This window comes from Podarcis pityusensis (genome assembly GCF_964106645.2).
Source record: "Podarcis pityusensis genome assembly, chromosome: 5".
Taxonomy (NCBI): Eukaryota; Metazoa; Chordata; class Lepidosauria; order Squamata; family Lacertidae; genus Podarcis; species Podarcis pityusensis.
The window spans coordinates 52,796,217-52,822,177 of record NC_138032.1 but is presented as its reverse complement, the minus strand read 5'-3'; the positions used below and the strand labels follow the sequence as shown (position 1 = coordinate 52,822,177).

The following is a 25,961-nucleotide window of genomic DNA, read 5'->3' as shown; positions in this document are numbered from 1 at the left end:
AGTTTTTGTGTAGAATTTTTGGGGTCAGGTGTAGTGCCTCTTATAGTCATCCTGATGTCTGGCTTGTGGTATCCAGCATGCAGTTGCAGTTACCTGGCCTCTCCCAGGCTTTTGCTTTGTGACTGGCTTTACTGTTACACCTCAACGTTCTGGCTAAATAAATGAATAAAAACTTTACACTTGGATCCCACCTTTGTACCCTCGTGTTCAAGGTGATGAATATGTGATTCTCAGGCAGGTACCTATCCAGGTACCAACCAAACCAATACCTGCTTTATTTCAGCAAGGTAGTGGCCTTACGTGCCTTCAGATGATGGATCTTGCAGCCCTGAAGCCTGCTCACCCCCAAAATATGTTCATCCACATATGAGATTTTATTGTATCTTGTCAATCTTTGGAATGAATATTCCCATAATGAGAGGAACAGAAAAGTGTGTGGCAAGCCGCTTTAAGAAAATGCAGGCATTTACTAGGGGAAAGGCTAGCTTTTCTCTGGCCTCTTCCAGTCTTCTCCCTGCTCCTCTGTCCTGATAGAGATGGGAAAGTAAACATGATTCACTCCCAACTTCTAAGCTTCTTTAAGAAGATGCCATAATGTACATGTAATCTGATGCTTTTTCATGAATTATTTAGACACTCTCTCTATAATCTGTAAATCTTATTTTCAGCATCACACAATTTTATTGGCAATGATTCCACTGGTGTGAAGTGTCAATGTATAAAAGTTGTTTGCTAAAAAGAAAACTTGCCTCTGGATAGCACATTGTGCCTCTGAAGCATTATTCCCTAGTAAATTCAAATGTTCTGATACTTGCGTATTGCTTTCCTATGGAATAAGGTTGAACATCGTGATTAGTTATTAAAAGTAGTGCTTCCTTATACTTGTTAAAGACTTCATTGCAAAATGTCAACATTGGTAGCTGAATGTTTTGAGGCAGCCGCAGCAAGTGTCCGCTTGTAAGTATTTACAAGTTAAATAATCAGCCATTTCTAAACAAGATGTTTTTTGGATCTACAATGAGATACTCATGGTAACCAGAAAAACCTGCGTGTATGTATGGTTTCCCAACTGTACTTATTTTTACTTAATATCCTTCAGCAGATATCCGATGCAGGTTGGCAGGAACATGAGACAGCCCCTGTTTCATTGTGGTGCCCAGAAAGCACAACTCCTTCTGTCATGTGATTTGCTTAATAATATTAATAGCAGAGAGTGGCTAACATATCTCTGCTATTCTTATTCTGATTCTTATTATTAATTATTAACCTGCCCTTCACCTTAAGGTCCCAAAATACATTTTTTATTTGTAAAACTTTTGACTTCCCTTTTTGTTTAACATTTTTTTGTTTTTATGGCACAAATTGGGATCCTGTGAGACTCCCCATTGGAGCTGGAGTTCAGTTTCCATCAGTGCCAGTTAGCAAAGTCAGTGGTCAGATTGTGGGAGTTGCAGTCCAACCTGTGGAGTAGGGCCACAGGTTCTCATTCACTGCCCTTCTTGTGCTATTGTTACGTTTTTTAGTTGTCATCGTGTTTTTATTTCTCTTGACTAGATAGAAGCTGCCTTGATTGCTCCCTTCTAGACTGGAAAAGTGAGCTAAAGATCTTACCACATAACTAACTGCATATTGCCAGGCCTGAGCAAACAGGAGAATGTTTGTGTGTAAAATGTTCACAAGTGCTGCCAGCTGGATGAACAAAGCTAGAATTTCTGTAGCTCATTCCTTTCCTCTGTTTGTGTTAGGATTTTGGTGATTCCTCTTCCTAGTTCCCAGCGCTGGTGAAGGTGCTTGAATTCTGAAGGGGTCTGCTCAATCATAGGAGGAACTGATCAGTATCCAAGATGAGGCCAGAGTTGTTGCTGGTGCAATCTTGCACTGGTGAAACTGTAGCAAGGTTTGGCTTGAAAGGGAGGGTAGGGATAAGATAAGCAGGTTAAAGCTGAATGTGTTTGCCTTTCATAGGTTGGCACAAGCTTATGCTTGGTCTGTGACAGCCGCAGAGGAATGTTCTGTCTTTCTGCAGGATGTAACATATCCTTCAGAGAGTCCTTGCCTATCTCTCATCTAACATTAAATATTGTCATTATTTTAACACTCGATGGATTTCTTTGTAATATTCAGCTCTTATCCCATTCCTCTATATAGTGCAGTGAAGTACTAATTTTGCTTTTTGTGTGACTAGTGACAAGTGAGCTTAACTTGCAGTGAGCAACCTGAATAGATGATGTCTTCTGTGGACTCTTCACTAGCTAAGGGGGGGGGGGTTTCCATTTTGTAAATTGTACTGTAGGTGGCAGCAGAATGCTTTCACTGTCTGAATACTGTTTAAACTGCAGAAAAGACAAGATAGATTTTCTCTTTTGAAAACCTCGTAGCTTTCCTGTGCATTAGATTGTCTCATAGATTTACAGAACCTGAAGCTTTGTTCCATACTGACTGTTCCCTGTATCACTTACAACCTCCCTATTATCCTCCACATGCACTACACTAAATACAGCTTATGCCTGATATATTACCTCCCCGCTTTATGTCGCATAGTAACTGCTAGGTTTGGTCTAGGTTTGGTCATAGTAACAACTCTGTAATTAGCCTTCCTTCATTATGCATCTGTAAGCATTCAACAAGTCTTGGAGATAGATGCGGATGACAATCAGTTGTCTAAATATCATAGAGAGGTTGCATAAGTCTACTTGGCATATTGTATTGTAATGGATGTTAACGGAACTTGAAGCACAGCCTGAGAAAAATGCTTCATGGGTTTGTATGTACAGTACATCCAAGACCCAGTGCAGTTCTGCCAGAACTGATCTTATGTACTCGGACCATCTTGTCCTAGTGAGCAACCTGGCTTCCAAATTCTTCACCTGCTGCAGTTCCTGAACTGTCTTCAAAGGCAGCCCCAATGCATTGCAGTTGTCTAGCCCAGAGGTTACCAGAGTTTAGACCAGAGCTTTCCAAACTTTCCATGTTGGTGACCCACTTTATAGACGTGCATCATTTGCGACACAGTGATTCAGTTTTACTAGAAAACCGAAACTAACCCCTTTCCAGCCCCGGGAGGAGCGCAAGTAGTGTTTGTGTGACACCTACACACTGCTGCCGACAGACGTGTCGCGACACACAGTTTGGAAAGCTCTGGTTTAGACAACAGCAGTTAGGTTGCCCCTATGAGTCACTTGCTAAGAACTGGAAATAATTAAAAATACATGAATTGCTATTTTACAGAAACTTTAAACACTGAAAGTGTTGAACACACACTGCAGAGTTTATACTTAGGCTTATCTGTTGTTGTTTTTTACATTAAATTTAGGAATAGTGGAACTACTGTGAGTGATTTTTTCTCCTTTTTGGTCTTCCATTGAGCTATGTCAGAATACTATGGCTTTAGTTTGAGCCCTGGGTGGCTATATATGAACATTCATAATAAACTCATATTACTGATTAGTTGGTAACTAACTTTAACTATTTGCATATATCCACGTGGCATGTAGTTTGGTTTTACTGTATTACCAAGAGGTAAGGAGAATCTTGCAATTTCTCTTTTTTCTTGGATTTTTTTTATCAGGCAAAGAAGTATCATGTCCTTCAGGCACAATGTGGTGACATTCAATAATGGCTAACCAAATGGTTATATCTGCATATGATAAGATACTGCTTGGTAAATGGCTGTCTACACTGCTCCCTTTTTTTAATCAGAAAGGTAGTTCAGTGAACAAAACTATATATTGGCTTTTCTGTCAAAGAGAACATGCTAGGTTTTCGTTTTGCTGCTGCTTCAGATAGAAGGACTGCTTTATTCAGCATTTTATAAAGAATGGAAATGAGGGTGGTTTCTTGAATTTACTTTGCATATATGTCTGCAGCATAAATAAATTTCCCCTTTGGGATCCTTTCTCTAAGGGAAAAAGAAAATGAAACAAACATTTTGTCAAAATATATACATAAACAGCTGTAGGGCTCAATCTTGGTTTCCATAGTGACTGCCTAGCCATCTTCAGGCAAGTGTAACCAAATCTGAGAGTTCCTCCAAACCATGGAACTGCAGGGGCAGAGATTATTCTTGTCCCCTTTTCCCAGCCCCAGAGATGAGCAGATTTGCTTTGGCTCCACCCTTGCTGGATGTAAGTGGAGGGCCAAAATAAGGCACAACTCTGCCGTTCCTGCCTAACTCTAAATTGTGGAGGGGAAGATGGAAATAGGTTGTCTTTGTCTTTCTGCTTTTCAGGGGCAGGGGGTCCTTGGCAAGCCCCTCTCTGTCAGGAGCTCATCCTACTCTCGAGTAGGACCCTGGTAGAGACACATGCCTGACTGGCATGTTCTCTCCCTCCTGGTCGATCGTTCGGAAGCTTCAAAAGATTTCTTCTGCCCAAACATCACAGCGACCGATGCCAACAGACACCGGCACACTTAGGGATCTGCAGAGTGTTCGCGGTTTGTGTAACAGACCTCAGCAACTCAGCATTTTGGCTAATCTACTTTATTTACATATAAACACACACGGAGCGCTGCAACATGGCTCCCTTTCTCTCTAGCATCAGACAGCAAAGAGAAAGAGCAAAGGACAATAGTCCCACTTCACGGAACACAGTAACACAAATATCCTGTCTCTGTCACTTCCCACTCTGTGGAATGAAAACATACACCATCATGTGATAGACAACAATCCCATAACTGTAATCATGGGGCAGGAATTTTAACACACTCTATCCCCACACCAGCTCTGCATGCAGTGGCTTGGAAGGAAGAGGAGCACATACTTTTACTAGAGGTGTGCAGCACCTTTGCTAGGGCTGAATAGCAAGTGATTTGGGATGTCTTTACCCCTCACTATGGTGAAACGAAATGTCAGCCAAGTGCCCTAAGTTGGCCAAATGGTATTCTCTCTCTGTACTTTTCTGCAAACTGTATCTCTGGTTTCTTAATGTTTCTTTAGGTTCGTGGAATTCGAAATGCTGCCTGTGCAACACTGAAAATCAACGGGTGGTTATTCTTATTGTTGTTAGATCAGAACAGTGGATGGGTTGGAAGGGCGGGTTGGAAACTTCCTTTAACTTCTTCAAAAATGCTCTGCTGCTCTGCTTGAAAATAATTTGTCCACAACTTCTCCAGTACTCTGCAGACAGCCTTGCACGCAGCCATCATCACCTCGTAAGGCTTGCTGGAAGGCAGTCCCCTCCCCCCAAGCACAAGCAGACACTCAAAAGTCAAGGCATTCAATATGAAGCTTCTAGCATGTTAAATAATGTACAAGCAAAAATACCCACCATCGCCACCTCTTAAATTATTTTATGGTAAGAAGCAGCATAAGGCAAACCTTCATTCTCCCCTGAAAATATGAAAGTAATCACAGAATTGTAGAGTTGAAGGGACCTGAAGGGTCATCTAGTCCAACCGCCTGCAATGCAGGAATCTCACCTAAACCATCCAGGACAGATAGTCATCCAACCTCTGTATAAAAACCTCCAAGGAAGGAGAGTCCACAAGCTCCTGAGGAAGTCTGCTCTTGTGCCTTGCAAAACTCTTAATATTACCTGCTGAATTGAACCTCGGTTAAGCAAAATCTTAAAAGACACGGGTGGCGCTGTGGGTTAAACCACAGAGCCTAGGACTTGCCGATCAGAAGGTCGGATGTTCAAATCCCCGCAACAGGGTGATCTACCATTGCTCGGTCCCAGCTCCTGCCAACCTAGCAGTTCAAAAGCACGCCAAAGTGCAAGTAGATAAATAGGTACCGCTCCGGCGGAAAGGTAAACGGCGTTTCCGTGCGCTGCTCTCGTTCGCGAGAAGCAGCTTAGTCATGCTGGCCACATGACCTGGAAGCTGTACACCGGCTCCCTCGGCCAGTAAAGCGTGATGAGCGCCGCAACCCCAGAGTCGGTCACGACTGGACCTAATGGTCAGGGGTCCCTTTACCTTTACCTTTAAGCAAAATCTTAAGCAAAAATGTTTATTGGAGCAAGACGTTCTTAGCAGCAGTGTTAGTAGAGGTTTGCAGGTTTTTAGATACAGTCATATTTCAGGTTACGAACGCTGTGGGTTGTGCGTTTTCAGGTTATGGACCGCACTGAACCCAGAAGTACTAGAATGGGTTACTTCCAGGTTTCGGTGCTCGCTAATGCGCAAAAACGCTAAATTGTGCTTTGTGCATGCGCAGAAGTGCTGAATCGCATCATGCGCGTGCACAGACGCGGCGCTGTGGGTTGCGAACGCTGCGAGTTGGAAATGTGCCTCCCGCACAGATCACGTTCGCAACCCGAGGTCCCACTGTATTTCTGTAGTCCTTCATATGGAAAAATTGTGCTTCCCCCGTCCTCAGTTTCTTTCTTTTCTGGGTGATACTAATCTTTTCTTTATATAAATGAAATGTTAGCTAATCATCACTTTTTCTGGTTGGCCTTATGTTGTGGTGTTTTTCTCCATTTCCAACCGTTCAAATGGTTGAATGCATTTCAGTATTTCATTTTGAGTTTAGCATTGAGCAATTTCATCCTGAAGGGGTAATTTTAACTTGTTAAGACTTGAAACTGAAAGGTAGGACTTAGGTTTGGCTTCCAGCATCAGTGCAAAACCATCCTTTGTACCCTAATCATAGTGCTGGAAATAATCCTCCCGTATAGTAGCTTGTAGAAGTGAAGCATAACTTTTTAAAAAGAATGATGATAATTCATACAGAGAAATTTCAAGCAAACAGATTGGCAATTCTTAAATACTGTTGCTGGAAAATAAAAGGAATATAATGAAGAAAAAGGAACATGCTTCAATAAGAAAGTATCAGCTGAAAAAGTTTGTGCTTAAAAATAAGTATAATGCTGGAAGACCTGTTGCCCTTGCAAGTCTGTTTGAAAGTTGTTACAGTATGCACTTGATCTAATAATGAATTTAATTATGCATACAAGAACTCCCTAGGTATCTTTTGAACTTCTTCACAGTTTATATGAATTTTTAATTTAGCAGTCTCGGAAAATCACTTTTCATTCTATACTAAGGAAAACTGACAGAAATACTGTGAGAATCACATTTTTTTTATGCCAAAAGATTATCTCTATTATACATTAGGTTTTGGAAATCTTTTCTACAACATGGGATAAACATTTTTGCGGGCAGAGGGTATGTGTGAAGCAAAGGGTTCTGGTTTTTGCAGATGTGATTCAAAATTAAACTAAATTGAAAAAAAATTAAACTAACTCTCAGTCGTATTTTCAGAGGGGTAACGTAGCTGTGTTAGCCTGTTGCAACATTTTGCACCAATTCATTGTGCAGCTTGTTTAAAAAAAAATAAGTGCCAGCAATTAACTTATTAGGGAGTTCTTCAGATAGTTGTATAGGTTTGTATTTAGCATAGCACTGCATTAGGGTTGCGTCTGCACAAGAATTTCTGCTTGCAAAGTGGGACTTCCTCCCTCTTCTTCCCCTATACACTCTCGGCATTATTTAGGGGTTCTCCCAACCCTCTGGAACAGATTTGAGGAGAGCGCACACAGGGGCAGGACTGGAGGGATGGAAGTCCTGTTGCACAAGCGGAAATCAGTTTGTGCTAGACAAGCTTCCCTCCATGAATTGCATATGCAACTTGGGATTTGTTGGGCCTGAGTTTTAAAGAGAATTACTGTTGAATTTTGATGTGTATTCAGCATATTCAGTTACAAGTGGAAGAGCAAATGCTCCTCTTCAGAACATAAATAATTACATTAAATTGATGCCGACTTCTTGGAATATTCTGAAGTGTCCCTTTCAAGAAGAGATCCTTCAACCCATAGCAACAAAGGAAGATTTTCTTTCTTTCTTTCTTTCTTTCTTTCTTTCTTTCTTTCTTTCTTTCTTTCTTTCCTGCCATCACTTGAATTCGTTCTTAAACCTTCCCACACTTGACGTCATCAAGACCCAATTATGATTGCTAAAAGCATTTCTTGGTCAGTAAGTGTTGCAGTAATTGTAATGTTAGTGCAGAATAGAGTACAGATATAATGATTCCTTCAACAATTCTTAGATGCTCTTTAGGAAAATTAGGATACAAACACACATTCTTTTGCTTGAATATAAATAATAATTTAACCGGATTTCCCCTCCCCCCTGAAAAGTCTAATAGAATGTGTGTGTACTGATGTTCTTCATGCTTTATAAAACCTGGAGCAAGTAGAACCTGGACGACTATGGTGCAGTGCCTCAGTTCCAGATTCCAGCCAGCCATGCCCTTTTCTGGGATATTCCATACCATCCCCCTGTCCCCTGCAACAGACATTTGACATTCTGTGGCTACTGAGCATGCTCAGTCCTCATTGGCTTGGTTTCAGGTCCTCTCCCTTCCTTAGTATTCCCTGCCCACCACATTTTTTACCTACAAACATTGGGGATTTGCCCAAGCCTGCTGATAACTTCCCATTTTGGTTACATAAGGTTACACACTCATGGAGTGATTTCCCTGTTGGTATACAGCAGGTTTCTAAAAGTGGCACTCTACAGACCACTTGGAAAAGTGAGCGTAATCAACCACCTGCTAATCACCTGGCACTAGATAATTGAAACTTCAACTCATAGCAGCAAAGGAAATCTTTTTTCTTTCTTTCCTGCCATGACTTGAATTCTTTCTTGAACTTTCCCACACTTGACATCATAGGACATCAAGCATGGAAAAGTGTCCTTGGTTCACTCAAAACATCCTGGCTGGCCTAATGAAGCTTGTAAGCCGCAGGCTACCCATCACTGATTAATATGATATTATATCAGCAGATATAATGGTGCTCTTTTTGGCTCTCCCTGCACATTTTCTCTTTTTGAGCAAGCTCTTTCCCCCGACTTAAGGACAAATTAGTAGTGCATTTAGCCAATATGACCCTAGATATTGTATTACTTCACCTTATTTAGTCTTGTTTTTTACCTGCAAGTCCAACCTGGTTACTTCATTCTAGTAAGGCAGCTATGTTTTCTTTCTTGCAGGCCAGCCCTCCAGACATCTACATCGAAAGGTTTAACATAGCACTTGGACAGTACATGGGAGCATTACAGAGCATTGTGCCTCTTTTCATATATATGGTAAGTTTTTAGAATACTTTTTCAAATTGTGCATAGTCTGGAAGGAAGGAACTGATTAGGTGCGAGGTATAGCAGTGGTCAGCAATTAGATTCTCCTGAAGACTTACATTGGGAGTTAAGTGGGATGATCTCCTGCTAGAAGCACAGATTTCCTCTCTCTGCTCATGGAATAGAATCATAGAATTGTAGAGTTGGAAGGGACCACGAGGATCATCTAGTTCAACCCTCTGCAATTCAGGAATCTTTCACTCAAAGTGGGGCTCAAACCCATAAACCTGTGATTCAGAGTCTCATGCTCTACCAACTGAGTTATCCCTCATGGGCTCACTTGGACTTATTCCACTAGTTTAATTAAAGCCCAGGCCATAACAGAACCTGCCTAGTGTGCTGAGGTACTTCTGTGCTGCACTCTTTTATCCCCCAGCAGCACCTTCTGAAATTAACCTCTCAGTTAGGAACAGAACCATCATAACACGGTGCATTCTGTTCTCAACCCAAACAGCCTGTCCAGAAGCATGCCATGGCTGGTGGTATTGAAACCCAGCAGCATTGGTCAATCTGCAATGCAACCATGAGGTTTGGCTCATACAAGCTGTCTGTACTTGTTTTTTACCCGTTTCCCCCTTGGCTGCTTGGGAGGCGTTATAAGGGACTGCAGAAAGGTGCAGCAAAGAGGGCATGCTTGCATAACTCGGGTTACAGTTAACTTAATCTCATCTAAGAGTGCCTGGAGTTGCATGGCAACCACTCGGGTTGAGTATGGTTGTACTGCATCAAGCATTGCTCATGAGTGTTCTAAAATTGGTATAAGCACTCATTTGGAAGAATCAGTTTTGCCATTAGCTTGGTGTGTTAAGCTTAAGAGTGCATGTACATTTATTTTCTTGCAGATGGGTTACCAGGCTTTCATATTTATAGACATTTTGTATCTTGCATAATCTTTCCTGGATCAGTAAGGTTTGCTTCTTGGTTTTTTGTTTTTTTTTACATATTCAGACTATTTAATTCAAAACATGCACTTACATTGGATATGTTAATGTGATTTACATGAGGAAGGGGTATTAGATGGGTTCTGCTCTAAAATGTCTTGCAGCTAAAACACTGCAAACCGATTTGAGAAATTTGATAACTGTGCATGTCAAGAGAGTTCTGATCTACTTTGCTGGTCCCATGCCAAGAAGCAGAAGTTGTAATGCTTATTATTGCAAGAGCACTTCATTCATTTATTGAATTTTGGCTCTAGCTGTGTTTTTAATGTACCAAAATAAGCTTGTAATTAAAAACAACCCTCTGTCAACACACCATCTCAAAAATAGGATTTGTTTATGCACAGTTATGATTTGGGTTTTGTCAAAACTCTCTTACCCACGTAGAGCCAACTGTTACTAGATCTCAGATTTTAAAAAGAAGTGTATCGGCAGGTCACAGATAAGATTTACAAATATGTGCCATAATTTTATTGCTTAGTATTTGTTTGATTTAAATGACTGTACCACAGAGACTATTTATAACGCTTTGACTTAAGCTCATGTTATCTGTAGTCCTAAAAGAACACTGGAACAATGCAAACTTGTGTTTCGTTAACAGCCTTTAAAGATACGTAACTTAAAATCTTTTCAGGTGCTTTTTATGTTTCTCTCCAGAAATCTCGGCTGACAAACCAAGCTAAGCTGTTAGAAAACTCTTGGTCCGTGGAGGCCATTTGTAACTCCCATGACTGGATCTAGGCGCATCTCCAAACTGTCACCAGAAAACTGATTAGCTGGTATCCTTGGTACCATTGCTTTTAGAGAGCATCCCATTAGCTATCCTTCATAGTATTGAATAATGATACACACATTAGGAGGGTTATATTATTTGCCATGGCAACAACTAAAATGGATGTTGTAAAGATTATTGTGTTGTCCTTTAAAACTACCTGAACTGGTCATTATGTAGCCTTTCTTTTGTGTTGTAATATTTCTTGATTTGATTTTTTAAAATGACTTTTGACTAAATGATAAAAATTCTGAACGGTACTGAAGGGCTTTAGTGTTATCAGAATATGTGCTAGTAGTTCACAATTGACCTTTTGTGAGGAACGTTTTGAAGTTGTTTTGAAGCATGTGTCTCTCAAGAGAAAATGAAGTGCTTGGAGGTGTCTTGTATTTGGCTGAAATCTCTGGGTGGTATGTTCAGGTCTGTAGTGATTCTAAATGGAGTATGAAGTGGGCAGTGTGTTAACTGTTGCTTTAGTCAGATTTAATGTCTTGGTTCTCGTTTTGCTCTGTCTCTGAATCAACTGTGTGTTTCTGCTGAATCCAATAGACTTCACTCACTTAGATTCATATAATAATTTCTGTATTCTCATCTCCCAATGGCACTCAAGCCTGAGGATCATTGGATCTGGACTATTTTCACACCCTAATACCACTTCCTGTAGAATTCTATCAAATATATTTCATCTGTACACTTGGAATGAATTTCAGGAACCGAAATGCTTTTTCTGTGCAGCCTGAGCAGGAGCAGTCACCATTAAGAAAAAGAGGTCAGAATAGGCCAATATATATGTGGACTGTCCCTGGATCAAGTGATGTTTCTTCTTTAAGTCCTCAGAGTTTTTAACCCAGCTCAAGGTTGTCATCTGAACTAGCCAGATGTTTAACAGGCAGTCCGTCATTTGAAAAATAAGACTTTCGAGCTGATTTGCCCCAAAATGACAAGTAGACATTCCATTTTGGTAAATGTAACCTTGGTTTAAGGAGCCATTTGGATGGAGGATTCAAAACATGATGTGTTTTTCTCTTTGCTCTATGTTAAAAAATCATCATCACCTTAGAAGCCCCAGCACATTTTGTCTCCTGACATCTGCTAGGTTGAATTTGATAGTGGTAGAATATAGTGTGGCATAATGGTTAATGTTGGGCTATGACCTGGGAGACCAGGATTTGAATTCCTACTCAGCCATGAAGCACACTGGGTGACCTTAGACCAGGCACTGTCTCTCAGTCTTGCCTACTTAACAGGGTTGTTGTGAGGATCAAATGAGGAGGAGAGCTATGTGAACCACCTTGAGCTCATTGGGGGAGAAGGTGGTATATAAATGCAATTAAATAAATAAGTAATAGTGGGGACAGCTGGGCAGATCTGGTGCTTGACAGGTATCATTAATATTCATTTTATATGCTTGCTATATGGAGGACCATAATGGCAACTGATGTGTGATGCTGAAGAACAGCAGTGATACAAGCAGGAAATGGCTCCTGTAGAAATATGTGATGCCTGCAGTACTGATAAGCAAGATAGCTCTACTGTGGTTTTACATTGAACTGTTTTATCACTCTGTGAACACTTTCTATGTACCGTAATGGGGTAGCAAAAGTTGTTAGAATCACTTTCAAAGAAAGCTATGTTTACTTTATATCAGGTATGAGCAACATGCAGCCATCATTTTCATTTCAAGCACCCCTTGGCCTAATTTCATGCATGTGGCAAACAAGGGAAAAGGGAGTGGCAGAGAGAGAAAGAGAAAAGAATTCCTAAATCTTGGGGTGATCTAGTGGTTTTTATCTTCTGTATTGTTGATTTCCTCTCTCCCCTTGAAATGGGTATCATGCAGGAAAGCTGCCTATAAATACCTTGTAATAACAACAATGTATAATAATAGAAGTTGGGCCACTTGTGTCTCTAGTACAGCCCATGTCTACCACCACCATGTGGTCACCAATAGTTTATCCCTGAAGAAATGCAGTGCTCAAAAGCAACAACAACAAAGGTTCTAAGGAGTGATGATGAATGATGCTTTTCTGAAGATTTTCACAGGCCTTTTTTTGTGTTGCTGTAAATCCAAAACAGTTAACATGGTTTCTTCTGTTTTGTTTTTCAGAATAAGTTTTACATAGAAACCAAGCTTAATCGAGACTTAAAAAATGACCTTATAAAACTGTTTACGGAACATGTTGCAGAAAAGCACATTTACAGCCTAATGCGTAAGTAAAGTTCTTGGGCTTACGTTTTCTAAAATATTAAGTTAATTGGCTTCTTTCGTATTGTGGAGTTACAAAATGCTGAAGTTTCAGTATTAATGGGGAAATTGAACAGGTAAAAAGTCTAAGACCAAATATTATATCAAGGAACCTTTAATAGCTCATTTCAAAATAGGCTTTGAAGACCAGATGATGGATGTCATTTATTCCTGGCCTATATTAGAAAATGCAGTATGATTGATTATTTCAATAAATACAGCTATCTGCTGAAGAGGTTTGAAGCAGATGTCTTTGACAGTATTAAGTTGTACTAAAATACAGTCATAATGCATCACTGGGAAAAACTGGCTCCATCCACAGATTTTCTGGCTTTTTGTGGTTTTATTGTGAACAAGCAGCATGCCAAGTCACTTCCACTGCACTCCATCTCTGATATGAGCAGGATATACTAACCAGAAAGCCTAGACTTCCTGTTCCATCTGAACAGGGGGTTGTGATTTGTTTCTCCCTAGCAAGCCTTGATCTTTAGCTAACCTTAAACCATGGGAGGTGAAGATTATTCATCAAGTTAGTTAAGGAGAAACAAGCCACGATCCACAGTTTAGATCTGGGCTTCCGAGTTTGCTTTTCCTGCTCATGCCTGGAAAGGAGTTCAGTGGGAACATTGGGAAGCATACAGTAGCATGCTGGTCATTCACAAAAAAACCATTGTAAGCCAGGAAGTCTGCAGCCACACTGTTGATTTGTTCTTACTACAACATCCAGCTTTTTGTTACTTTTTTACAAATCTTTTGCTATAAATGGAAACAGTCCTCTTCAGATGTCAATGTTGACATTGGCAAAACAGCAACTATCTCTGGATTCGAACCAACCCAGTAAGAAAATAAGAACACTTCAGTGATTACTTTGGCCTCCATTGAAATCGTTCATGGAAATTCTGTTCTTCAGACATTTTCATAAACTGTCACCAGGTTTCTGCATATAATGAGCTACATATTTCATTTTTTTGTATGTGTGGAAGCATGAAACATGCAATTTTCCATGCCTGTCTTTAGGAGAGTTGCACCACCTGCTTTTTGTGAACCTATACAGTCAAACCGCAGTTCCCAAGCGGCTCTGTTTTGGAATATTTCGGCTCCCAAATGCCAAAATCCAAGAAGTAAATGCTCCAGTTTTTGAACGTTTTTTGGAAGCCGAACGTCTGACCCGGCTTCCGCTTAAGTCCAGGAAGCTCTTGCAACCAGTTGGAAGCTGTGCCTTGGTTGCTGAATGTTTCGGTAGCAGAACGGTCTTCCTTAACGGATTACATTCAACAACCGAGGTTTGACTGTATCGGCTTTGATTAAGGTAAACTTTTTACTGTCAATGTATCAGCCCAACTGAGGTGTAGGTAAGAATTATTAGATACACCCTAAAGTCCCATAAGTATTGCATCTAAATGCTTTCTGCTAGTAGTTTAATAGTACTTATTTAAAATTCCCTTATATCAAATCAAGGTAAACAACTGATCATAGTCAATAAAAGGAAATGTCTGTTCTTCACTTCTTACATCCCAGTCCACAGCTAATGAACACCCAGCAATGCCATTTTGTAGTATTCTACATTTTTGCTGTTTAGTGCTTCAGCGTCAGTTCCATTTACAGTAGTACATCGGGTTAAGAACTTAATTCGTTCTGGAGGTCTGTTCTTAACCTGAAATTGTTCTCAACCTGAGGCACCACTTTAGCTAATGGGGCCTCCTGCTGCTGCTGCGCCGCCACTGCGCAATTTCTGTTCTCATCCTGAAGCAAAGTTCTTAACCCGAGGTACTATTTCTGGGTTAGCGGAGTCTGCAACCTGAAGTGTCTGTAACCCGAGGTACCACTGTACTTGCAACTGTTAATTTTTCTAAATCATTAACGTTATAATTTTAGTGAGACTGACTCATGTGTCTGACATATGAATGAACTGGCAGCAGTTTTTTATTTAGGTGTAAAGGTCAAGGCATTTAGATGTAAAGGCATTGTTAAAAGTCAAGAAGTAATTTCCTGCGCTGCTATTGGGTGTAATCAATAGACATTAAAAGGCTGAGTCACCTCAGTAACTACAAGGGATTTTTTGGAACCATCAAAAGGTTGATGTGCTAGGTTTTCTAGTATGGAGAAAAGACAACCAAAACACGATAGCAGTCTGTAAATGTATGTCTGGTGTGGAGAAAGTGCATGGGCCTGAAGGAGCGTCTCCACCCCCATCATTCTGCCTGGACACTGAGATCCAGTGCCGAGGGCTTTCTGGCGGTTCTCTTGCTGCGAGAAGCCAAGTTACAGGGAACCAGGCAGAGGGCCTTTTCGGTAGTGGCACCCACCCTGTGGAACGCCCTCCCACCAGATGTCAAAGAGAAAAACAACTACCAGACTTTTAGAAGACATCTGAAGGCAGCCCTGTTCAGGGAAGCTTTTAATGTTTAACAGACTATTGTATTTTAATATTTTGTTGGAAGCCGCCCAGAGTGGCTGGGGAAACCCAGCCAGATGGCGGGGTATAAATAATAAATTATTATTATTATTATTATTATTATTATTATTAGCCAACTCCTCACCCATTTTCTCATAATAAAAGAACTCTTGGCCACCCAGTTATATTAATGGGTGAGTACATTTTCCATGCAGTTCATCATTAAGTTACAGCAGTGGTTCCCAGTTGGTGGTCCATGGACACCAGGGGGTCCCCATAACCCACCCAGGGTTACCTTCAAACTCTTCTGTTAACTTACCATTGCATACAGAGATTTTCCTCTGTTTTTTAATACAAACTGTTATTTTACTTGATTTTATTTTTAAGAGGCTTAAAATGTTTTCTTATCTTGGGAAGTTTTAACAGGCTTTAAAGTTCTTACTGTGTCATGTGGGGGTATCAATAGATATTGGAAGGATCCAGTATTTTCATACTGTTGTTAAGAAAGATGGTAAAGGCAGTTGTCTTTATATTCGGAAAAGGTTGATGGAAAATATTAGAATATTCCTCATTTCTGAATTGATAATATTCTGAATTGATAACATTCTGAACTGATAATATTAGAATATTCCTCATTTGCAATTGATAATATGGTTCATTCAGTTTTGTCTTCTGAAAAGGTTATTTGGATGCCACCATTACCTGCTTAATTGGCATACAATTAATGTTTAAGTGAGTTTCTTTTATCATTTCAGCTTTACTCCTAGAAGCTCAGACCACGCCTTTTTGGATAGACCCTTCCACTATGGCAAACATTGTCAAAGGATTGTATATGCTTAGGCCAGGTAAATTACTATTGTTATTTTTATTATTATTTTAAATACTCTTTATTGATTTAGCGCATTGTTTAGAAAACAATAAAACAATGGGGGAGAAATGGTGATCACATTTTGATGGATAGTAGATATAAAGAATATCGATATGTAGTGTATCTTACGCTTCACAGAAGGAATACAAACATAGGAAATGAGCTAAATCATTTTTCTTTTGAATAGTCTATAATTTACAGGGCTGATGTCCCTGGAAAATCAAGCAGCAAGTTCCTTTGTCTCCATGGTGCTGATAATGCCATGGTTGAAGGTTTGGTCCCTGGATGGGATAGCTGCATTTTTCTGCATAGCAGGGGGTTGGACTAGATGATCCTCAGGGTCCCTTCCAACAATTCCATGATTTTGTGACTTCTGCCCTGTTGACATGGCCTGGCTTATGTATGCATGGCAAAAAATGAAAGGGCTTGGCTTTGAAGCCTTCAAGAGCGGTATATTTTAGGCAAGTCTCAATAACCAGATCAACAAGAAGGCGTATCTCTCTCTCTCTCGCTCTCTCTCTCTCTCTCTCTCTCTGTGTGTGTGTGTGTGTGTGTTATAGTCCTTTCTTATAATCTATTTTGGCCAGATTGTGGACTTGCAGGTGAAGTCCTAGATCAGAGCCATTAATGTCAAGGTGTGTAGTTAAACTGTGTGGCACATGGGAAATTGGATGCATTTGTGGTACGTTTGTGGTTATGATTGCTGTCGAAACACTGGGAACACCTACTCCACCAGGCTGCTCCCTGACACACATCTTTCTCTTCTACAGCTAAGCAATTTGATGCCTTGTACATGCATTTAGCATGCAGCAAGATAATATTTAATCCTTTCATAGAATCATAGAGTTGTAGACTTGGAAGGGACCCTGAGGATCATCTTGTCCAGCCCACTGCAGTGCAAGGAAATACAGCTGTCTCATACTGGGATTGAACCTGCAATCTTGCCATTATCAGCACCACGCTCTAACCAACTGAGCTATCCTTTCTATGTCGTGTGAAAGCTCAGTGCTAGGATGTTACAGGCCTGCCATATGAATTAATGTGTGTGCGTGCGAGTGATTTTGTTTCATTCACTATTACTTTCCATTTCTACACAGAATGGGTTCAGATGGCACCAGCTTTATTTTCTAAATTTATTCCAAACATCCTCCCTCCTGCTGTAGAATCTGAGCTTGAGGAATATGCTGCTCAAGACCAGAAACTCCAACAAGAACTTATTCAGGAAGGATTTTCCAGGTAATAACCCTGGCATTTAAAAATTAGTACCCAGTTTTTTTCAGCAAGTGTCTCAAATTGATGTTGTTGGGGTTTGGGAGTGGGGTCAGTCATGGCTATGACTATGAGCTGAAATAAAAGTGCAGCCACAGTCAGAATAATTGCTGCCAGCAGTCCTTGTACTTGCCCAGAAAAGTCAGAACAGCTTGTGTGTAAAGCAAACATTTTATGAACTGCCCTGAGAGTAGAGTTTAAAGTGCAATAATAACAACTGATTCCCTACCCCTGTACTGTCTGCTTGTTGTAAATGTTTTGCGGAAGGAGCACGTGTTTCTTTGTACTCTTCCTTGGTGTTTCCATTGACCGTGGAGAATGTGTTCACTGAGGAGCTATCAGGGATAGGGACAGTTTTCAAGGACTGCGAACAGGACAAAACAAAGACATTGCCTTTTGAACAACTGCTACAAAAGCACCCAAAGCTGTCTGCTTAAAGCCACATGATAGCCTTGATAAACCAGCTACCAGAGTTTTGAATGTTGTGATGGCGGAGTGGATGGGAATTCTTACTGTTCTGCTTTGTTTGTTGTTATATGTCCTTCTTATGTGTATGTGTGCACACTTTCAGCTTTTGCCAGGAAAAGCAGGAGTTCTCTCAACACTCTCCTTAAAAGGTTGTACAGTGGTACCTCTGGTTACATACTTAATTCGTTCCGGAGGTCCGTTCTTAACCTGAAACTGTTCTTAACCTGAAGCACCACTTTAGTTAATGGTGCCTCCTGCTTCTGCCGCGCCGCCGCCGCGCGAGTTCTGTTCCCATCCTGAAGCAAAGTTCTTAACCCGAGGTATTATTTCTGGGTTAGCGGAGTCTGTAACCTGAAGCGTATGTAACCCGAGGTACCACTGTACTTGAATCCATGCAGAATGGCTGTAGGTTTCTTGTGCAGTTACACCTAATCACTTTAGCCTGGAAATCTGATCAAGTGCTTGTTTTATTTTTATTTTGAATTTTAAACTGCTGTTCCCCAGTGACTCTGGGTAAATTTAGCCTTGGGGCTGATATTTAGCACTAGCAATGTTCCAGGAGAATAAGTTATCTGTAGTGCTAGAGGTCACTTACAATACAAAATAGCTTAGCTATGAGTCATACATATGTTGGAGGAATGTTAACTCTTCTATTTTGTTCACTAAATGGAACAATGTTGGCTTGGAAGCATTTCTTTCAGTAGCTTATCAGTGTGGTTTCCAAGATGCTCAGTTCAAACCCCTTTGGAGAAATAGTAAATTTGAGAAATTTCATCAAAACACTAACTAGTCTGATGGCTGAGGCACAAATGCCAAATGAAACTCCCCATGTTAGTAATTGTTGCCCTTTCCCAGTTTCTAAATAAGCTGCTTAAATAAAGCTGCTTTCCTGTGACTAATGGCAGGGTTGCTCCTTGTGTCTCAGATCTTTTAGGTAAAATTAGATGGCTCATTAAATAAATGTATGTTTGCTAACATGCTTGGTTATTATAATTATTTTTTTAAGATAGCCCATTCTGGGCTGTTAGCAGCATGGATGGGAAAGGGTTATGGCATCCTAATGAAAACAGCCCCTCATTGAAGTTGCTGTTCACCTCCAAAAGGAAGTTGTCATAGGTGTCAATCTCATGTTATGTTTTTGGGTAGGATAGCTACTTCTGCATGGTTGGATCCGTCCCTGTAACATTTAGAAAGGTGGCCATTGTGTTGGATAGGTAGATTGTGTGTCTGCTTCACATGCCAGTGTTACTAACCACAGAGCGGTATGCTGCCAGCATGGGAAGTAAGTACATCATTTGCTTATCCTCTGCAGCTGCTCATTTCAAATAACTGCTGGTGTTGAATAAGACCATACAGAAATAAAACCCTGACACACAAGTAATTCAAAACTTGGCCCTAAATATTAGGGATAATACTTGTCAGGCAGAATAAATTGATTCTGGTACATTCTGTTCCTTCTGTTATTGTTGCTCTTCTGGCATACATAAATATTATATTTTATTTGTATTGTTTTTGAACTCTATGTTGATGTCATGCTTCATGCTAACTTTCTATAATTCCTTCCATTGCTACCTTTTTTTTTTTTTTAAGAGGTGACCAGTCACGTAAAAGAGCTGGAGAAGAATTAACCTACAGTAAGTAATTTAGATTACCATTATAAATTATTTGATTAACAACAGACGCTTCGTTTGAGACAGTGAAGCAAACAACTCCTTCTCACCAACAGTTGCAAAGTTAAGTTCCTGTGTATGGCAACTTGCAACACGGGTCAAAGAGAAGGTGCCAGGGTGCAGAAGGTTTGGAATGTAACCTTGAGGAGTAAGAAAAACTGGCTCTCTGTAGTTCCACTTCCCTCTACATCAGGCATAGGCAAACTCGGCCCTCCAGATGTTTTGGGACTACAACTCCCATCATCCCTAGCTAACAGGACCAATGGTCAGGGATGATGGGAATTGCAGTCTCAACACATCTGGAGGGCCGAGTTTGCCTATGCCTGCTCTACATCTCTAAAATATTGGTAATAATAAAGTTTGTACAGATGAGCAAAAAAAGATTCAAGAAGTTGTAAATTTAGTATTGGATCACTGAAGTATGTGTGTGTAGGTTAACTTTACCTTCAGCATGATATCATTGAATGGATACTACTTGAATTGGCAGGATCAGAAATACCCAGGCCTTATCTTGCAGGTCCGTTCTGCAGAACAGTGTCGTTCTGCAGTCCTTGGTGCTCCAAACTGATGAAACTACTGTATCGTGTTGTATAATATGGTGGTGTTTAGGGCTTTATGGCTTAACAGCCATCTATGTATTTTTCCGGCATATGGAAAGATGTCCTTTAAGTTTCTTAGGGTATTTGTACGCATAGAAGAATGGGTGGGATGCTTGTCTTTTGAGATAATGGATCAGGTGGGAGGGCACCAGCAAAGATGCTACCTTGAATCATTTTTCTCTTTAAACTTGTTTTTTTATTTTTACTGTTTTAGATGGTTCCGCTTCGTGTGCAAGCTCAAGAGGATGCAGATAGTGACTGCAACAAGTATTTTATTCTCAGTAGGAGCAGACACTGGAGTGACATTGGAAGGGAGGGTATCCAGAAGCCCCGTTGGGCTCTACTGATACTCAGGTTCTTTGATGCAAGCTATACCTACAAGAGGAGTTTGGACATATTTCTTGCCATGTAATAAAATATCTGTTTGCTGCTATTTGGGGGCTAACTTGGAACAATGTGACCAGTCTTGACAAGTTCTTCTTGAGCAATCCTGTGAGGAGCAGACCTTCTTGTTTCTGTTTTAAAAAGACCAGTGCATACTAAAACATGGTAGCCAAAAAAAAAAAAAAAAAGCAGCTTCCTCTGAAAGAAACTTTGCACTTTCTAAATGTGTGGACATTGCTGAGCTTGTGCCCGTTAGGTTTTGTCTGAAATGTTTTGCTTAGAAAGAATAAAAATTGATCACTTGGGAGTATTTCTTTTGTTCCACAAAAAGTTTGCATCCTAGAGTCAGTCTTACGTTATTGGTTCTTGACATTCCAGATCTATATAGTTCACCTATTCAGCCCCCTTCCCCCTATTCCCCCCCCCCTTTGATATCCATTAATAGGTCCTTCTGTGCCCCCCGTCTCCTTGCTTTCAGCTTGGGTGCTTTGCAGCTTTGTCTCTCTTAAGCTGTGATTTGATTAAACATGCTGCAAATTTGCAAGATTTTCTTGCAACCTATCACTTAGGAAAACAAGAGTGAACGAAAATTGTAATTATGTTCCCTGTTTCCTTCCACATGAGAAGTATTAATGCAAGTCTCAGCATTTATTGTATTTTGTTGTTGGCTTCAGTAATGATTGCAAAAACTTAAACCCCAGATAGAAAGCGGTTCCCACATGTGATTTCAATTCAGAGTTAAAACGCTGGTGTATACAGATAGAAGGATTTGACAAGACATTGTGGGTCAGGTTATTGGCTCACATCTACCGTGTTGGAGTGTGACAGTACAGATAGATTTTTCTTTATGGTTTTAAATAATCTGTTTGTTTGATTACCTTGTTATTGGACTGCTATAATAGATTTAAAGAACGGAGCTGAAACTTTGCTTGTAGCTTACCTCTGGGTAGCAAGGTAAGGTAAAGGTAAAGGTACCCCTGCCCGTACGGGCCAGTCTTGCCAGACTCTAGGGTTGTGCGCTCATCTCACTATAGGCCGGGAGCCAGCGCTGTCCGCAGACACTTCCGGGTCACGTGGCCAGCGTGACAAGCTGCATCTGGCGAGCCAGCGCAGCACACGGAAACGCCGTTTACCTTCCCGCTGGTAAGCGGTCCCTATTTATCTACTTGCACCCAGGGGTGCTTTCGAACTGCTAGGTTGGCAGGCGCTGGGACCGAACGACAGGAGCGCACCCCGCCGCGGGGATTCGAACCGCCGACCATGCGATCGGCAAGTCCTAGGCGCTGAGGTTTTACCCACAGCGCCACCCGCGTCCCAATAGGGTAGCAAGGTACTCTAGGTCAATTTTACACACCCATGAAAAGCTTGTACCCTTTTCAGAAGGTAAGTGAATTGTGTACTTGATTTGCACGTAAAGGATTTTTTTCCTCTTGTTAAAGCTTGAACGTCCTGCAATAGATTGCACTGCATTGTGGGTATGAATATATATGCAGCAATCTGTACCTCATATGGGATGAATTTGGATCCCTGTATTCTACTTCTGGTCCCAGATCAGAGGCAAGTCACAAGGTGCTGTCCTGCCCACCCCGTGTTTTCTATGAAGAAGCACCATGCATGCATAGAGAACTAAGGGATCCCCTGTGTCTTATGTGTGGTAACCAGCTAGGTCATACTCAGAGTAGATCTATAGAGCAGACTTGTTAGTCATGACTAAACGTCTATTGATTTCATCAGGTCCCTTCTGGGTAGGATTTAGTTGGATATCACACAATGAGGAGGTTTTTTAATAGAAAGAGTAGGTCGTTCTCTGCAATAAAAGGTAAGTGCAGATATCGATTGCCACTGAGACAGCAAAGCCAAACTGGATGCAGTTGTTCTGAGAAGTTAGTGCTCAGGGGAAGTTCATTGTGAATGAACCTTTAATATAAGTGTTGTGCCCGTGGAAGGCCATGGAGTGAAAGCATTTTGCATTTCCAGAAGTAATAAATGGCAGCTCTCTTTATTAGTAAAAAAATAATCTTATTACATGCCTTCCCCACTTTTGTGCACTGGTCACACTGGGCTTATCTGGTGCACAGAGTGCCCTGCACAGTTTTGAAATCTCATTGGGTAGGACTCTTGAGAGATATGCTTGTCCATTATAGTGTGAGAGCATTATCTTAAATAGCAAAATGGTACTTGGAAAAAGTGTTGGTTTGTTTTAAAAAGAACAACAAAACCCTTGCAATATCAACAAATCTTTTAGACCTGATGGGAAAACTGGGCTCTTAGTTAATGGTCAAAAATTATGCATCACTTCAAAGAAACCATGACAGTAGATATGGCAAGAAAATTCCTTTCTACTTTTACATAGGCTGTCCTCCTTTCTTTTGATATTCAAATGAAAGACACTAGGAAATTACAGATTGTTAATTTTTGAAATGTTTTAAAAATTAATCCCTTGCATGTTCTTGGTTTGTTCAGTATTTTTCTTCGAAACAATTAATTAGATGAAAAGTACTAAGTGAGAGGCAGGTATAATTTTGTTAGAGCAGATTCTGCTGTGGAATGTTTTCCATTAGAAACAATGGACTACCTAGGACCTTTACCAGTGTAACATTTTTTGTGGTTTCATCTCCAGCAAATTGATACCATGAGCAGTATATTGTGACATCCCACTCAGTGTCCATAAGTTTGCACGCTGAGCTCCCAGTCATTGAATGTGATGAGCAAGTACATAGTCATGCCACTAGAATTACATTAGCCCAGTTGGCATCTGCTCCAGGTTGGCACCCCACCCACCAGACCTCAGTTGCCCTCAAGGACAGAGTTCACATAAGGCCTGATGTTGAAAAGTTCGGGGGGGGGGGTATCTTTTGTAGGGAGGTCATATATATCCAATACTGTATTTAATGCAGAATGTATCTGTACAAATGCCACTCACACCAGTTGACTGAGTATATCTTTGGATATGGAAAATGGGAGTGTGCAGAATGTATGCACAACTTAGTAGTTTTAGTAACCAAACAAAAACAGATTGAAGAAAATAAAATCAACATCCCTGATATAAAAGCTACTTGCTTCCGCAGTTATGAAAATTTTTTTATGATTTATTTATTTTTAAGGATGGGTACTTTGCTACATCCAGGTGATTCCTATTGTTGCAGCATTCTCCTCAGAATCCTCCCATTCAGGCTTTAGTTGTGTGGCAGAAGATGGCAGAGCTACAACTGCTAGAGCAGGAGTGAGGATCATCACCTGTAGTCTGAACAGCATCTGGAGGGTTATAGGTTCCTCATCCCTGCTCTGGTTAGTGAATGAGGACTGGAGCCAAGCATATGGGACACCATGCCTACAGTCATTCCATGGCACTGGGTCTTCTCTAAAAGATGGAAACCTAAGAGTTGTATCCATTGAAGTCATCTCATTAATGCAAGGTTTTCCACAGTGGGACTTCCTTTCCCTTCTCCCCTCCAAATCTGTTCTGGCTTTCCCCTCCAACCCTCCAGAAGAGATTTGAGGGGCACCAAGGAGAGAGACAGGAAGTTCCATTGCACAGGTGGAAGTCCTTGTGCTCATGGGGCAACTTAGTTGGGTGCAACCCATATTGTTCTGCCCTCCCCAGTTAATGTCGCCACTACACTACAGATCACCCTGGTAAAGCACTACATTGCTTAGTATAACCCATCATATACTTCCTACCAATGGTCCTCTGCCATTTGGTCCACTTTATCTTCATTTAGAGTGGTCAGAGGTAAAGTAATCTGAGGGATAGCCATCTGAAGCACGTGAAATATTTGGTACCACTGAAAGGGTGGAAGGTTGACAATCATGCCTGGGATTTGTGGTTCTTGTTTAACCAGAAAGATCATGTAGTTAATCTTCCACCTTTCTGCCATTTTGCTTTGACCAATGAGATATACCCCTACAATAAGGAAACATAAGCAGAAAGTATTCATGGTGACTTATACCATTGCCATGGAATTCCCTTCATTTGGAGTGTTGGTACTGTTTGAGACTGAATATATTCCGCATAGTCTATGTTACTACGGATTAGAATGGGATTCTCATTTGATATTTTGTTGTTGGCAGAACTAGAGCTACCAGAATCAAGCGGATGAGAATGTTAATATAAAACACCCTTTTGATTTCCAAGAGTGCAGGTTTATTATGTATGTTGGGCTGCTTTTTTTTTTTTAAACTCGTGTATCTAATTTGTGATTTGTAAATAACCTGTAGAATGCAACTTTTGTTTCAGGTTATATAATTTTATTTGTGTCATTGAATGTTGAGTCTTAGGACATTACCTTTTTGAAACCAGTCCTTCTTTAAAAGTTAGGACAAAGCCTTCCTTTAATGTCAATATTCTACACATTCTTGGGGAAAAAATGTTTTAGCCCTATGTAGCATCTTGCCTGACTAGGATACTGAAAACTTTTTGTAAAAATAAAAAAAATGTTGTGTTATGTTGTAAATTAGTATTAAGATTTCTGTATGTTTTGGCATCTAATGCTGAAATCATTTGTTTCCTTATCTTCAAAGGGTTTTATCTTTGTGAGCTGAGCATGAAAGAACACAACAAAACATATGAAACAATGGTTACTCTGTAGACATTTTTCTTGGTCAGTCAGTGTGTCAGGTCTCTAAAGCCATGACTTAACCAAAGCAGCATGGTCTTAGCTATGGTGCTTCTGTGAATCAGACAACTTGCCACACGTGTGTGTGTGTTTTGTTTCCCCCCTCAAATGAGACCTAAATAGCAAAATTTTATGCATCAGGTGTCATCTTATATATCAGAATTGTTTCTTGGGAAATTTGCTCTATTAAAATATTTTTAGACAAACATTTTGGTTTTGAAGTTTCCATTTTTAACTTGCATCCACTTATCCATACTGGTTTGCCTGGCTGAGAGAAACTTTGATGGCCAGTAATAGTGCTGGCATTACACAGTGAGTGCAGAAGTGTCCCAAGGAAAACTCTGCCTGCCTTTTGAAGGATGCTTCTGCAGTAATCAGCCAGAGAAGTAATGACATTATTTTCTCTGAGATTTCCATCTCGGATCTATTGTGCAAAGGTTCCTAATATTATACTGTTGAATATATTACTGTGCAGAGTGCACATAGGAGTTGCAGGCTGTTCAAACTCTTCACACGCCATTCACTGACATTAACAAATTTTCAGCATCAGTCTTATACCTAGCTGCTTTTTTTAGGCAGCAGGAGAGCTGTGGAAAGTGCTTTGCATATATAGTGATCTTTTGATCTTCATTTCCTGAATCCCTATTTTGTCTGCC

General features: G+C 40.5%; 1 protein-coding gene across 1 annotated transcript in view; it reads left to right on the top strand.

Annotated features, from left to right (window-relative positions):
• The window catches only part of CACUL1 (CDK2 associated cullin domain 1), a 37,427-nt gene extending 11,914 nt beyond the window's left edge, over positions 1 to 25,513 (top strand). The window contains exons 4-10 of the mRNA XM_081005272.1: positions 8,938 to 9,033; positions 12,899 to 13,001; positions 16,187 to 16,276; positions 17,397 to 17,535; positions 19,627 to 19,670; positions 20,520 to 21,643; positions 22,020 to 25,513. Of these exons, the coding sequence (XP_080861398.1) occupies positions 8,938 to 9,033; positions 12,899 to 13,001; positions 16,187 to 16,276; positions 17,397 to 17,535; positions 19,627 to 19,670; positions 20,520 to 20,560 (513 nt within the window). The 3' untranslated portion in view covers positions 20,561 to 21,643; positions 22,020 to 25,513. The remainder of the gene's footprint in view (positions 1 to 8,937; positions 9,034 to 12,898; positions 13,002 to 16,186; positions 16,277 to 17,396; positions 17,536 to 19,626; positions 19,671 to 20,519; positions 21,644 to 22,019) is intronic.
• The last annotated feature ends 448 nt before the right edge of the window (positions 25,514 to 25,961 follow it).